The 14,027-nt window shown below is 51.9% G+C and overlaps 1 protein-coding gene across 1 annotated transcript in view; it reads right to left on the bottom strand.

The window, feature by feature from the left end:
* RLF (RLF zinc finger) overlaps positions 1-14,027 on the bottom strand; it is a 428,411-nt gene that overhangs the window by 201,685 nt on the left and 212,699 nt on the right. The window contains exon 4 of the mRNA XM_086957683.1: positions 4,433-4,568. Within this exon, the coding sequence (XP_086813809.1) occupies positions 4,433-4,568 (136 nt within the window). The remainder of the gene's footprint in view (positions 1-4,432; positions 4,569-14,027) is intronic.

Genomic DNA, 14,027 nt, shown 5'->3' on the forward strand with positions numbered 1-14,027 from the left:
GACAGAATCTGCTCAACCCAATCCCATAGAGCATAGGACTATGTTCACGGACCACAGGACCAGGCTGCTGGAAGAAAAAATCTTCTTCCCGAAGGTGTCTAGTCTCTTAAATTGATGTAGAGGCTTGGACCACCAAGCTCTCTGGGGTAGGGAGTTTTGTAAAGTAATTGGGGTCCCTTATGATGGGGTGGTGGTGGTGGGCAATCGTCCTGTTCATAGGAACCCCTTTGCTGGGTATGGATCAGTTCCCAAGCAGGACAGTAATAAGGGTTTAATTGAAAAGGAGAAGTGGTTCGGGGGCAGGGGGTAACTCCTGGCTGAAGCACCTCCGTCAAGACATTAGTCTTGACAGCCACTGAGGAAAGGCTAAGATCGAGGACATTGGCCGCACCCCTCACCACCATTATAAAGGATGCACCCTCCTCGGTAGCCATGATAGAGGGAGAAAGCATGCCAGAATCTGGAAAGTGTCTCGTCCACTGACCTCCGCTAAGTCCTCACGCCCGTCCATCTGTGGAGCTACGGGCTGGTATTCCTCAAGGTAAAGCATCCCCTTCCAATCCTCCATGAGTCCTAGCCCATAGGAATAGGGCTGAGGCCTGAAAGGAATGTCTCCAATCGGCTTTGAACGATGCACCTGCATCTCTGTGTCGGAGTCGATGATCAGAATGTGGACCACAGGAAGCATTAGCACCGGTGAAGGTAGTATGACGAGCAACAGTCTGGATCCATCTGCGGACCCAAGGGGCACAAATGGTGCCAGAGCCGCTGCCATGGAACCAGTATGGCACCCTCCCAAACTTGCGGGCCTGAAGGAATGCAGCCGGGTGTGTGTCACTCAAATATGCAGTGCATGAAGTCATAAAACTAATGGAGTTCAGTGGTGGTCGATTTGGCACCATGATACCTGGGGAAGTGCAGAGCCGACTCAAGCACTGGCTCAACCGTTCAGCCTGGCCTCGAATGTCTCCTAGCCTTGTTGGCTGATAGGCGAGAAGTTGTAGACCTCTTCAACTTCTTACTTTTTTCTTTTTGTAGGACTTACCCAAGTGGTCCGATGACTTGGGAGTGCAAAGAGGAATGTGGACTCTGCAGCTGATCACAGGACTACCTTTCGAGCGAAATTGAGAGCATTGCTCATTGAATGGTAAGAAGCTTGAGGGATCCCTCCCTCAAGGTCTTGGGTTGGCTTGTGCAGCAATGAGCGCAGGTCTTTGCATTGTAGTCGCTTTCCAAGCACCAGAGGCATTCAACGTATGGGAAAGTCACCAACATCTGTTGATGATAAGTACTGTAGGGCTTGAAGCCGGTCTTCCTAGTGAACATTACTGCCACAAAAGATTCAACAAAACTTCGGAAAAGCACAGTTAAAAAGTGACTGAAGGGGTTATTTTCTCATATCTGCGCTGACTGGAGTGTAAAGAAAAGAACTGACTTCAGCGAGCAGGAGTACTGTTCACGAAACAGATTCTGGATGTAGTCTGATGCCTGGGGATAATTCTAAGGTAAACCATCAGCTGTTAGAGGTCTCCATTAGATTTTTTTAAACCAAAGGTAACTCTGCTTTACACTTTTGAAGAGTTCCCTACCTTTCTGAAAGGATCGTTTGGGTTGACTGTATTCTGCTCTACAACAGCTCATTGTTCTTAAAGATTTGGCCTTCTATAAACATCATCAAGCATGTAGATGTGCACACCATTCCATAACTTCGAGTTGTAATGTAGCATCACCCTTTGTCTATACAAACTCAATCCATAAGCCAGCTAACTAAATGTAAATCAGGCAACCGTCTTGGAGGACTGCATCCCACAAAAACCCCCTTGGACTGACTAGTGTAACCTGAAATCTTTTAAACAACAATAGTGTGAGGCATTGTGAAAACTAAGTGGTGAAATTTGGCCGCCAGATCTTACAAAAGGGATGAAATGGCTAGAAAATCCCCAAAAAGTCCAAGAGGAACCGGATACCAAATTGTATCAACCAGGAAGGAGCTATTATGACTATAGATGCACTCTGTCTCCCCAGTGGGGAATATAAATTGTGGACTCATCAAGAAGAGAAAAACATGAAGGCCTTATTCTGAGATTAATCTCGAGAAACACACCTACTGTTAGAGTTCAGATCTGGCTCCCAACGGCAGAATGGAGGATGGCAAGCAAACTGGTCTGTTTTTACTTCTTTCAACAGTCCCCTAACTTTCTAAATGGATCGCCTGAGTTGACTGTGATCTGCTCTCCAACAGTTCATTGTTCTGTATGACGTACTGTGCTATAAAAGATCAGATGAAAAGTTTACAGAGATGTGCACTACATTCAATACCATCAAGATGTAATTTGGCATCACCCATTATATATATCAACTTGCTTCGTAAACCAGATAACTAAATGCAAACTAGAAATCAGTCTTGGGGGGACATATCCCACGTAAACCCTGGAACTGACAAGCATAATCTGAAACCTTCGAAACAGTGATAGTCTGACATCCTGATTTGATCAGGTAGTCAAACGTAGCCACCACATATGAGGGTTCAAGAAGTTAAGACAAACTTGAATTACCAAGAAGGAGAGATTAGGGCTTTGGAAGCGGTCTGACTCCTCGGTTAAGAGTATAAATTGAGGAACCACCAAGAAGATCAAAAACATGAAAACCTGATTCTAACATCCATTTTGAGAAGCACGTCTACTGTTAGAGAGTCCACAATGGCAGAACGGAGGACAGTGTCTTAGCAAATAAAAAAAAAGCTTTGGCAAAAGCACGAGGTCTGGCTTTAATAGGCAAACACATGCATTCTGCACAGTGTACAGTGTGTGTTATAAATTATTTATTAGATTCACATCGAATAAGGAAGGTATTGTCGTCTGTACAATTTTGTGATTAAAAGGAGGTTGGAATGGAATCACAGGTCACATACATAAATTCCGTTTTTTGCATAAGTATCTAACATTGCTCAAGATGCATGCCAAGTGTTTGAAAAAGCAAATTGTGTCATCCCAAATGGTTTTAGTCAAGTACAGTGTCACAACTGATGCGGGGGTTGTAAAGTCTGGTGCTTAAAAATGGGAGGTGCACTTGAATCTTCAAACTGATGTGGCAACTACATTGGCTCATTTGGGTATGCACTAAGTGAGCAGAGACTAACATATGGCAGGAACTGGTAGTGTGGTTGGTGGTGGTAGTTCTAATAGTTGCTCTGAAGGCCCCTCAGAGTTGTGTATTGCTAAAGCTAGTATGCTTCGTTGGTGGTGCCGTCAGGGGACCGTCACTCATTGTCTGAGGCTATAACAATGGTAAAATCGGGGCTGTACAATCTCTGTTAAGCAAGGTGTTAGGCAATCTGAAATGCATTAATTGTACTGTAATTAAAGACTTCACTCCAATTGTACTGAGGACTCTTACACAGTTAAGAAATGACAGGGTGCCTGCGATGTTTCATCAGGCAACACTGTAAAATTGATATCACCTTGTATTCTTGAAACCCTAAATAACCTCCTTTTACAAGGTTTTCACCTAACCTCTACAATAGCATTGGAAGGCTTTGATATTACTTGTGGAGCCAGTATTCCTCTATGTTACCATAAGAAATTAACGAAGCACAGATTAGTACATTTTCCCCCAAACACTTTGGGATGTAGAGAGGTCTTAGTCTTGCTCGTCTGGTTTGAAGTCTTTACAATGTACTTTAAGCAACAGCATCTACATACAACTTCTTCTGATAGGCTCCAATTCAAGTTCTTCAAGCACGATGCTGGACATGTGCAATAAATACTAGGTTGTTCAAAACTAGAAAAAGCGTTGTCCCACAAGCTTCTTTAAATACAGGCCCAAACCACTGTGATTCTACCTCAAGATTTCTATGTAGTCAAAAGGCTAAAAAATACATCAGTCAACTGGAACAATAGGATCCAGAAAACACAGTCACAGAATTAATTAATATCCATATAACAATTGAGTTTGGCTGAGGAGGCCAATGCAGGAGGACTGACCATGAAGTGTCAAAGGACAGCAGAGATCAAGCCAACTGAGAGCAGAAAGAACTCAAACGTTAAAATCAAAAAGATTTGTGGTACAATGTATTTCCTAAGCACCAGCTCAACAAAAATCTATTTGTCAGTAAAGGATTTAATACCATGACGAAGGTGGCAGTGCCATGTGAGTGGTTGCTCAGTGCAGGTGTAGGCTAGATCACCTGAAGATGATACCAGTAGAAGGCTGACAATTGTAAGTAGAACTGAGACTTTTGATTAAAACTAAATATATAAATGTACATGAAAAATGTATTACTTCTAAATCATTTTAAAAAGTCATATTAGCCATCAAGATGTCAGAATACACACATGCATGAGAAACATTTGACATAACTAAGCAGAAAATGGTACCAATTGAAATACTGGCAAAAAAACACAATAATCTTCTGCAAGGTTTTCATCCTCACCTTCTTCTGGCTCTACATTTTGCTGAGTTAAAATTTTAACAACAGATGGACTTTTCCATACTCCGCCTTCTTTAGTGGCATCAACCAATGATTGAAGGTTAGTGTGTCCAAACCCTGATAGAGCACCATGAGAAGCCTACAAAAAAAGAAAATGACTTAAGATCACTGAAATCAGAAGCGAAAAAAATAAGTAAATCGCTAATGAGCATAACTTTCACTAGAGAAACGAGAGTGCCAGAGCATCTCCATACATTTAATGTGCTGTCAAACAAAACAATGCTTTTCTACATTTCAGGCCCGTCTCGTAGGTGTAGGCAATTAAACAAAAAGTAAATTATTTAATCCTGTCAAATACCATTATTCCACCCTCCACCCTCGCCCCCCGAAAATGGGAATGCAGAAGCCCCAATAACAAGCAATGGCATAGCCAATAGGTCTCACCTTTGGGACCTTATAAGTGTTTAGCCATGCAACGGTTGATGTTGTTGCACCAAGGATATTACTACTACTTATAAGGTCCCAAAAGAGAGACCTATTGGCTATTAGGGTGACCAACCGTCCGTAAATTTCACGGACAGTCCGTAATTTCGGCCGTCTGTCCGTTGTCCGTGAAGAATTCTTTAACGGACGCCATTTGTCCGTAATTTTAACCAGGCACGATCGCACATCCCTAAAGCAGGCACAGCTTCCACTCACCTCCCTTCTTGACTTGACATGACGCATTCAGGGCTGTTTGCATCTGAATAGATGTCCCTGCTCTTGAAGCTGCAGCCCCCACCCCTCACACCTCCAACCCTTGATGAGCTGTTAAGAGGTGCTTGAAGGTGGCTGAGAGGGAGGGGCTGCAGCTTCAGGAGCAGGGGCATCTATTGAGATGCAAACAGCCCTGAATGCGTCTTGTATCTGCAATTTGTGTGAGACATTCCCTTTCTGCCCAGGGCCCCAAACATCCTACAACCGATTACACCGAGGCAGCACGTGGTTCTCATCACAGCACAGAGCTTAATAACTGTCACTAAATTGTTAACAACCCTCGATTCTTCAAACATGCAGTCTTTAATGTAATAAAATAAAGAAATGGCTCAATCGCACCCACACTGATTAACAAAGTAAGGAGGACAATCAGTTAAATCAGTTCTCTCGGAGTATCTCCTTTAAGTACTGTACATCACAGTGGGGGCTGGTAAAAGTAAAATTTTGGAAGAGAGACTGACTTCTCATTGTCTTGTCCAGGAGGGGGTGAGGAGCCCTACCCCACCCTGGAAGAGACCAAGATGATACTAGGATACTGCATGCCCACCCTGGTGGATCCTGGTCCCGCTCCTTCCCATCCCCCTCCCCCCAGTGATGGCTCCTGTCCCTCCACCTCCCCCCCCCCCCCCCTGTGGTGGATCCTGTCTCTGCCCTGGGTGGCTTCTGTCCCAGTCCAGGAATGGCTTCTTCAGCTCAAAAAGGCTCAGTTCAAAATGAATATGAAAAGGTGGGCGAGTGAGTAAGTGAAGGGATGGGTGGATGGCTGGATGAATTAGTGAAAGGGTGCATGGATGAATGAAAGATTGAATAGATGGATAATAAAAGAGGATGGATGGATTGATGAGTGAGTGGTGGAAGGATGGAAGGGATGGATGAGTGTACAGATGGCTAGGGTGAAAGGGTGGATGGATGGATGGATAAAGGATGGATGAAGGGATGGATGAGTGAAAGGATAGATGGAAGGATACATGATGGATAGGTTTGCAAATGGTTGAATATGTTTGGATATGGCTGGGCTTACTTATATACCATTGCGCGACCTCTGATGTGTCTGTAAAACTCATCCAATTGTCCTGAAGTTTTGTCCTGAATTTTGACCTCCTGTCCTGAATTTGTGTCCTGAATTTTGACCCTTTGTCCTGAATTTTTACACTCACTGTCCTGAATTTGCACCAATGCCAGTTGGTCACCCTATTGTCTATGCCAATGCTTATTTAATTTTAGTGTCAATAGGTGGAATCCACCCAAAAGTAATGATCTCTGCACTGTTACGTATTCCTTCATCGATGCACTCACTCGCTCACTCATCCAACCACTGAATCATTCTGATATTTGCTCACCCACCCACATGAGCAAACTCGCCAATGAAGAAACCCGTGTAAACTAATCAAATCCATTTGCTGCGGTTCTTCTGATTTAAAACAAAGGCACTACCCCCAAAAAGGCTGGATTGTAGGGAAAACAAAATTGTAAGAACTTTTAAAAGTAGTAACATGGAACACATAATTTGAAAATATTTCCTAGAAACTACGCTCTGCACTATGACATGTATTGGTGCTTCCTACTTTATAGTGTGCGAAGAGTCAGAGAGGCACAGTTATGAAAGCACCCTTCTGACATTGGATAACATGATGCACAGGGCTGGGGCCGCTCCCTGGGGTGCATGCACCATGCGGAGACAGCTCAATAATGGGAAACAGGGTACTTAATAATAGAAAGGAGATGAAAAACATTACAATATTGCTGTGCTATCGATTGAATTCGCGTTTGCGGGAGCAGGCAATCAATTGCAGCACCAAAGACATCCCCATGGCATGGTAGCAATGTCAATTTAAAAATATTTAGTTCCCTTTTACTTAGTGTATTCATGGAGACCATTGACGAACCACACCGCTTTCCTGTACAGAGACATCTGTTGGTAAACGCTGCCGGGATTTGCAGCCGGTCAGCTGGGGGGGGTGTGTGCTCTCCTTTCAGTATCCTGTACACTTCAGCCTGAAAACTCTGGTTCATGCGAAAGAGGCATTCTTAAACTGAACGTGGATTTAGCACAAGAAGCTGCGGCCAGACGCAGGAGTTGGGAGATGGCGAGCGAGAAGATACGGCGGGAAAGTACACTGAGGGGAGCGGCGGAGGAGAGCGCTGGGGTTTCTAAGGTGTAGGGCGGTGCTTAGTGTAGTATAGCCAGTGGTCGAAGTGGGGGAAAAAATAGTAGGGGAACTGCGGGCGGAGAATCAGAGGGCGGGACTAACCTGTATGTTGGGTCAGTGGGCGGAGTCAGAGGTGTGGCAGAAAGAGCAAAATATCCAAATTTTTAGTATTTGTTTCCCATTTCACTAACCGGTTACAGCTTATTACGTTATTTAATTTAACCAAAGGTTACACGTGTTTATTTAAGGTGTAATATGAGTTATTGATATCGAATACATTCACAAAATGGGATTAGTTTCCAATCACAGAAAGTCCCACATTTTAATCACATTTGTCTTTCGTTAGGTTGGCTTAGCACCCAGGATAATGTGTTGCATGGCTAAAAACTTTTAAGGTCCCACAAGCGAGACCTATTGGCTATGCCAATGCTTGTCCTGACACAGTCCCTGGCCTTGAACCTATCGCTGGTCCTTTCTCTGGCCTCGTTATTGGTTCTGTCTGAGATTCTGTCTCTTCTCGTGTCACCGGTGCTATGTTCCAGGCCTTGACAGAATCTAAGATTGCGCCTCGGCCCGTCCACTGTTCCCTCAATGGCTCACCAACTGCTTATGTTCCAGTTAGGCTCTGTGACTGGCCCTATTTCTAGCTTGTCTAGACTACCATTTGGGGGTACTCTGAGAAATTGTGAGGGGAGATAGGGGTGAGGGAGGCAGGCATAAGCAGGCTAGGGATGGACCAGAGTAGGAAGGGTGGGTTGGGAGGAGGGATAGAGAGAACAGCACGGGATGAACAGAAAAAGATGAGACGGTAGGGGAAGGAGCAATGGAGGAAAGAGTGAGAGATGATTGGGCTAATAGAGAGAGTGGTTAGAGGAAGATATGAAAGGCAAGAAAGAGTTGATGGGTGGAAATGAAAAGGGTAATATGGTGAGGAAATGAGGTAGCATGTCGGGGTGACAGAGGGATGGAGAAAGGAGGAAGGTAAAGGGAGTGGAGAGAGTGATTTGAAGACAGGGGCAGGGATAGGTATGCATGGGTAGTGGAGTGGGTGAAGGAACGGGGTTGGGGGTTGCATAATCCATCAAAATAACTGAGATGGTTAAACATAGGGACAGAGAGGGTAGGCTTCACAGTTCAGCAGATAGTGACGGCTGGGGCACAGGAACTTCCTGAAAGATGGAGAGGAGAGTGCTGAAGCCGGAGAGGATGTGGTGTGTTGGGGGCGTGGCATGATTCCTCACCGCGCTAATGATTCGGGTCACAGTCTATGGCTGCCAAGGAGACCTCGCAGTCCTTCACTCCGACTTGTACACAGCAACGCACATCAGTTGCCACCAATGTGGATATGAGCATCCAACGCACAGATGTGCAATGCTCTTCACATACAAGGACATCTATTGACATAAAGATTGGTGATGCCATAGTGGCCATATGCGAACATACACACGGACAGCATCATTGCAAAAACTGACACTGAGGAGTCATTTTCACTCAATAGCTACAGTCAGATTTCAAGCCCCCCACATTCAAACTGAATGTAGGACATATGGGATAAAACCACAAACGTTTTTAAAAAGCAAGACAAGCACCCAGGGTGTCTACTGAAATCAGGACTAATGTTAGGAAACACACTCTTGTGCCCAAATGATAAATTGGAAGGGGCAGTATGCCTGGGTGGGATATTGTTAACTTCCACCCAATTATAACCTTCACCCGGGTTTCCCAGGTGTGAGAACAACGGAACTGATTTTACTTGCCAGTAAAATCACGCCAGGGTTAGGCTGCAAGCACAATCTGGCCTTGGCTCCTGGCACCAAGCCCGCCTGACCCTCCCCCACCCTCTTTTCATGTCACAGGGCACCAAGGAACGCTCACCACTGCCAGCATACAGGCCCTGTTGTGTCCTTACACCATCCTCACCTCAGCTTCTCGGAGCAGTTGGTTAAAGTAAGCACATTTGTCCCCTGCCCCTCCCCCACCCATCCTGTGTGTCAGCCCGGGCTGAGACAGCTTCGGGGCTGGCTGGCGACGTCTAATTGTAGCCGCACCCAAGTACTTCACAGGTCTTTAAAAGACTGTGTACTTGTAAATGAGGCTTTTGTTGTATTTTCATTCACTTTTTAGGTCTCGCCTCTCAATGCGCATGCGCATTGAGCGAGACTATAGGCGCTTAAACAAGGATTACCTAGACAAGCGATTTGATGCTGTGCCCGTGCGCTTTTAGGTCAATGCGCAAGCGCATTGACCTAAAATGCGCGTGCACATCAAATCGCCATCTGTTCCCCAGCAGTACTCCTCCCACTCCTTTGAAGTGAAGCTTAGCTTCACTTCAAAGGCCCCTGCTGCCTCTCCCTCATCGCCGCTCTCCCCGCTCCGCCCCCTGCTGCGGCCGTGTCGGATTTCTCCACCCCCCTCCCCACAGCAATGCCCTTCGTCTTGTTTTGGAAGGGGCTAGTTTTGGAAGGGGCTAGTTACACGTGGTAATTGTGTGTTATGGGTATCTTTGTAAACATTTGGCATGCCGTGATTGATTGAACTGTCTTGAATTCTTTATGTCTGGCCACATAGCTGTTGTGAGACCTTCAGCTTATCAAGGGGTGGCCTCGCGTTTGGTCCTGGGGTTCATCTTTTTGGGCACAGATATGCCCCCTCCCCCTTGTTTTTCGCTTGCCACAGACCATGCCTCAATCGCTTGTGTAAACGGGCACAAGAGACAAAGCTTTTCCTGTCCACGTTTCTGCCTCTTTCACTCTCTCTTCCATCTCTCTCCCTCCCTCTCCATTTACTTACACAAATCTCGCCGATACCCCGAGCAGCAGTGCCCGCACTTACAACACCACAGCACCAACACAGCACCGCTCTGCACTACCACATTATCACTAGGCAGCAAAACATTAACACTCAGAGCAACACCACAGCTCCACTCTACACCACAACAACACAAATCAGCACCACCACAGCAACACTCAAAGCAAAGACCAAAGCCATTGAAATTGTAATATCAATACATGTAAGTTAGGGAAAACTAAACATGTAGCTTTACTAATGCTATAGGTGTAACATTATTACATTTTATAACTATTGGCATTTCAAAGAACAATATAATAGTTTTGATATTTTAAAAACATAAAAAGAACTTAAGAAGGAATTATATTTACAATACCAATAGCTCCAACTTTTCTAATGCGAGACCTATTGCATTTCCAATGCTTGTTTAACGTGGCTTTATCGCGTGGGGGAACAAAGAGAAGGGTTGGGGGCAACAGCCGCAGGAGAACTTGACACTTCCTGGTCTTCTACGGGCACGGAGGAAAAGACAGAGCCATTTCCTTCTCTGCCTGTTCCACCCTTCCCCAAAAGCCGAGAGTTAACTATCGGCCTTGACATTTCTGCAGTCCGGGACGCATGTTTAAAAGATGAAAGTATTGGGAATGGAATCTATAACATTCAAGAAGTAGGGGCCCGCCGTGCCCTCCCGATCCCGTCCACTTCTACCACTGAGTATACCAGAGTGCACTGGAGGTGTAGGGGTGGTGCTCAGGGTCGTTAGCAGCCCGCACTGGAGTACGGAGACGGTCTCGGTGTTGGTAGAAGCACAAGGGCTGGGGGTCCTCTTTGAATGAGATAGGGAGTAGTGGACGTCAGGCGAGCAGCTCGGAGGCCGCTCGGACAGTACAGCTGCACGGCAGGGAGGGGTCAAGCAGGGAGCTGCGCCTGCATGTGAGGCGCTCTAATGGGGAGAGTGGCCAGGAGCTGATGAGACTCCACTCACCCCAGAAGGGGCGAGGCAGCAGCCTGGCTCCTAGACTATGCACAGGGCGACTAGCAGCAGGCGCTGAAGCTGACCCGCACGATGTAGCGCTTGTAACAAGGGAGGACAGGTAGGGGAATGCAACGTGGAGGGGGATGGACAGGCCCAACCTCTCTCGCGCGGGGGGGGGGGGGCAGGCAAACCTCTCTCGCGCGGGGGGGGGGGCAGGCAAACCTCTCTCGCGCGGGGGGGGGGGGGCAGGCAAAACCTCTCTCGCGCGGGGGGGGGGCAGGCAAACCTCTCTCGCGCGGGGGGGGCAGGCAAACCTCTCTCGCGCCGGGGGGGGGGGGCAGGCAAACCTCTCTCGCGCGGGGGGGGGGGGCAGGCAAACCTCTCTCGCGCGGGGGGGGGGGGCAGGCAAACCTCTCTCGCGCGGGGGGGGGGGGGCAGGCAAACCTCTCTCGCGCGGGGGGGGCAGGCAAACCTCTCTCGCGCGGGGGGGGCAGGCAAACCTCTCTCGCGCGGGGGGGGGGGGCCAGGCAAACCTCTCTCACGCGGGGGGGGGGGGGGCAGGCAAACTCTCTCGCGCGGGGGGGCAGGCAAACCTCTCTCGCGCGGGGGGGGGGCAGGCAAACCTCTCTCGCGCGGGGGGGGGGCAGGCAAACCTCTCTCGCGCGGGGGGGGGGGGCAGGCAAACCTCTCTCGCGGGGGGGGGGGGGGGGGCAGGCAAACCTCTCTCGCGGGGGGGGGGGGGGGGCAGGCAAACCTCTCTCGCGCGGGGGGGGGGGGGCAGGCAAACCTCTCTCGCGCGGGGGGGGGGGGGCAGGCAAACCTCTCTCGCGCGGGGGGGGGGGGGCAGGCAAACCTCTCTGCGCGGGGGGGGGGGGCAGGCAAACCTCTCTCGCGGGGGGGGGGCAGGCAAACCTCTCTCGCGCGGGGGGGGGGGGGGGCAGGCAAACCTCTCTCGCGCGGGGGGGGGGGGGGGCAGGCAAACCTCTCTCGCGCGGGGGGGCAGGCAAACCTCTCTCGGCGCGGGGGGGGGGGGGGGGGGGGCAGGCAAACCTCTCTCGCGGCGGGGGGGGGGGGCAGGCAAACCTCTCTCGCGCGGGGGGGGGGGGGGGGGCAGGCAAACTCTCTCGCGCGGGGGGGGGGGGGGGCAGGCAAACCTCTCTCGCGCGGGGGGGGGGCAGGCACACCTCTCTCGCGCGGGGGGGGGCAGGCAAACCTCTCTCGCGCGGGGGGGGGGGGGGGCAGGCACACCTCTCTCGCGCGGGGGGGGGGGGGGGCAGGCACACCTCTCTCGCGCGGGGGGGGGGGCAGGCACACCTCTCTCGCGCGGGGGGGGGCAGGCACACCTCTCTCGCGCGGGGGGGGGGCAGGCAAACCTCTCTCGCGCGGGGGGGCAGGCACACCTCTCTCGCGCGGGGGGGGCAGGCAAACCCCGGGGGGCAGGCACACCTCTCTCGCGCGGGGGGGCAGGCAAACCTTCTCGCGCGGGGGGCAGGCACACCTCTCTCGCGCGGGGGGGCAGGCACACCTCTCTCGCGCGGGGGGGCAGGCACACCTCTCTCGCGCGGGGGGGCAGGCACACCTCTCTCCGCGCGGGGGGGGCGGCAAACTCTCTCTCGCGCGGGGGGGGCAGGCAAACCTCTCTCGCGCGGGGGGGCAGGCAACCTCTCTCGCGCGGGGGGGCAGGCAACCTCTCTCGCGCGGGGGGGGCAGGCAAACCTCTCTCGCGCGGGGGGCAGGCAAACCTCTCTCGCGCGGGGGGGCAGGCAAACCTCTCGCGCGGGGGGGGGCAGGCAAACCTCTCTCGCGCGGGGGGGGGGCAGGCAAACTCTCTCGCGGGGGGGGGGGGCAGGGCAAACCTCTCTCGCGCGGGGGGGCAGGCAAACCTCTCCTCGCGCGGGGGGGCAGGCAAACCTCTCTCGCGCGGGGGGGCAGGCAAACCTCTCTCGCGCGGGGGGGGCAGGCAAACCTCTCTCGCGCGGGGGGGGCAGGCAAACCTCCTCGCGCGGGGGGGCAGGCAAACCTCTCTCGCGCGGGGGGGCAGGCAAACCTCTCTCGCGCGGGGGGGCAGGCAAACCTCTCTCGCGCCGGGGGGGGCAGCAAACCTCTCTCGCGCGGGGGGCAGGCAAACCTCTCTCGCGCGGGGGGGGGCAGGCAAACCTCTCTCGCGGCGGGGGGGGGCAGGCAAACCTCTCTCGCGCGGGGGGGGGGCAGGCAAACCTCTCTCGCGCGGGGGGGGCAGGCAAACCTCTCTCGCGGCGGGGGGGGCAGGCAAACCTCTCTCGCGCGGGGGGGGCAGGCAAACCTCTCTCGCGCGGGGGGGGGGCAGGAACAACCTCTCTCGCGCGGGGGGGGGCAGGCAAACCTCTCTCGCCCTCGGGGGGGGGGCAGGCAAACCTCTCTCGCGCGGGGGGGGGGCAGGCAAACCTCTCTCGCGCGGGGGGGGCAGGCAAACTCTCTCGCGCGGGGGGGGGGGCAGGCAAACCTCTCTCGCGCGGGGGGGGGGGGCAGGCAAACCTCTCTCGCGCGGGGGGGGGCAGGCAAACCTCTCTCGCGCGGGGGGGGCAGGCAAACCTCTCTCGCGCGGGGGGGGGCAGGCAAACCTCTCTCGCGCGGGGGGGGGGGGCAGGCAAACCTCTCTCGCGCGGGGGGGGCAGGCAAACCTCTCTCGCGCGGGGGGGGGGCAGGCAAACCTCTCTCGCGCGGGGGGGGGCAGGCAAACCTCTCTCGCGCGGGGGGGCAGGCAAACCTCTCTCGCGCGGGCGGGGGGGGCAGGCAAACCTCTCTCGCGCGGGGGGGCAGGCAAACCTCTCTCGCGGGGGGGGCAGCAAAACCTCTCTCGGCGGGGGGGGGCAGGCAAACCTCTCTCGGCATCGGTGGGTGCTAGGCTAAACCTCTCTCGCGGCGAGATGGGGTTTCAGGCAGAACCTCT

The sequence above is a fragment of the Lissotriton vulgaris genome, chromosome 2_1 (genome assembly GCF_964263255.1).
Source record: "Lissotriton vulgaris chromosome 2_1, aLisVul1.2, whole genome shotgun sequence".
Taxonomy (NCBI): domain Eukaryota; kingdom Metazoa; phylum Chordata; class Amphibia; order Caudata; family Salamandridae; genus Lissotriton; species Lissotriton vulgaris.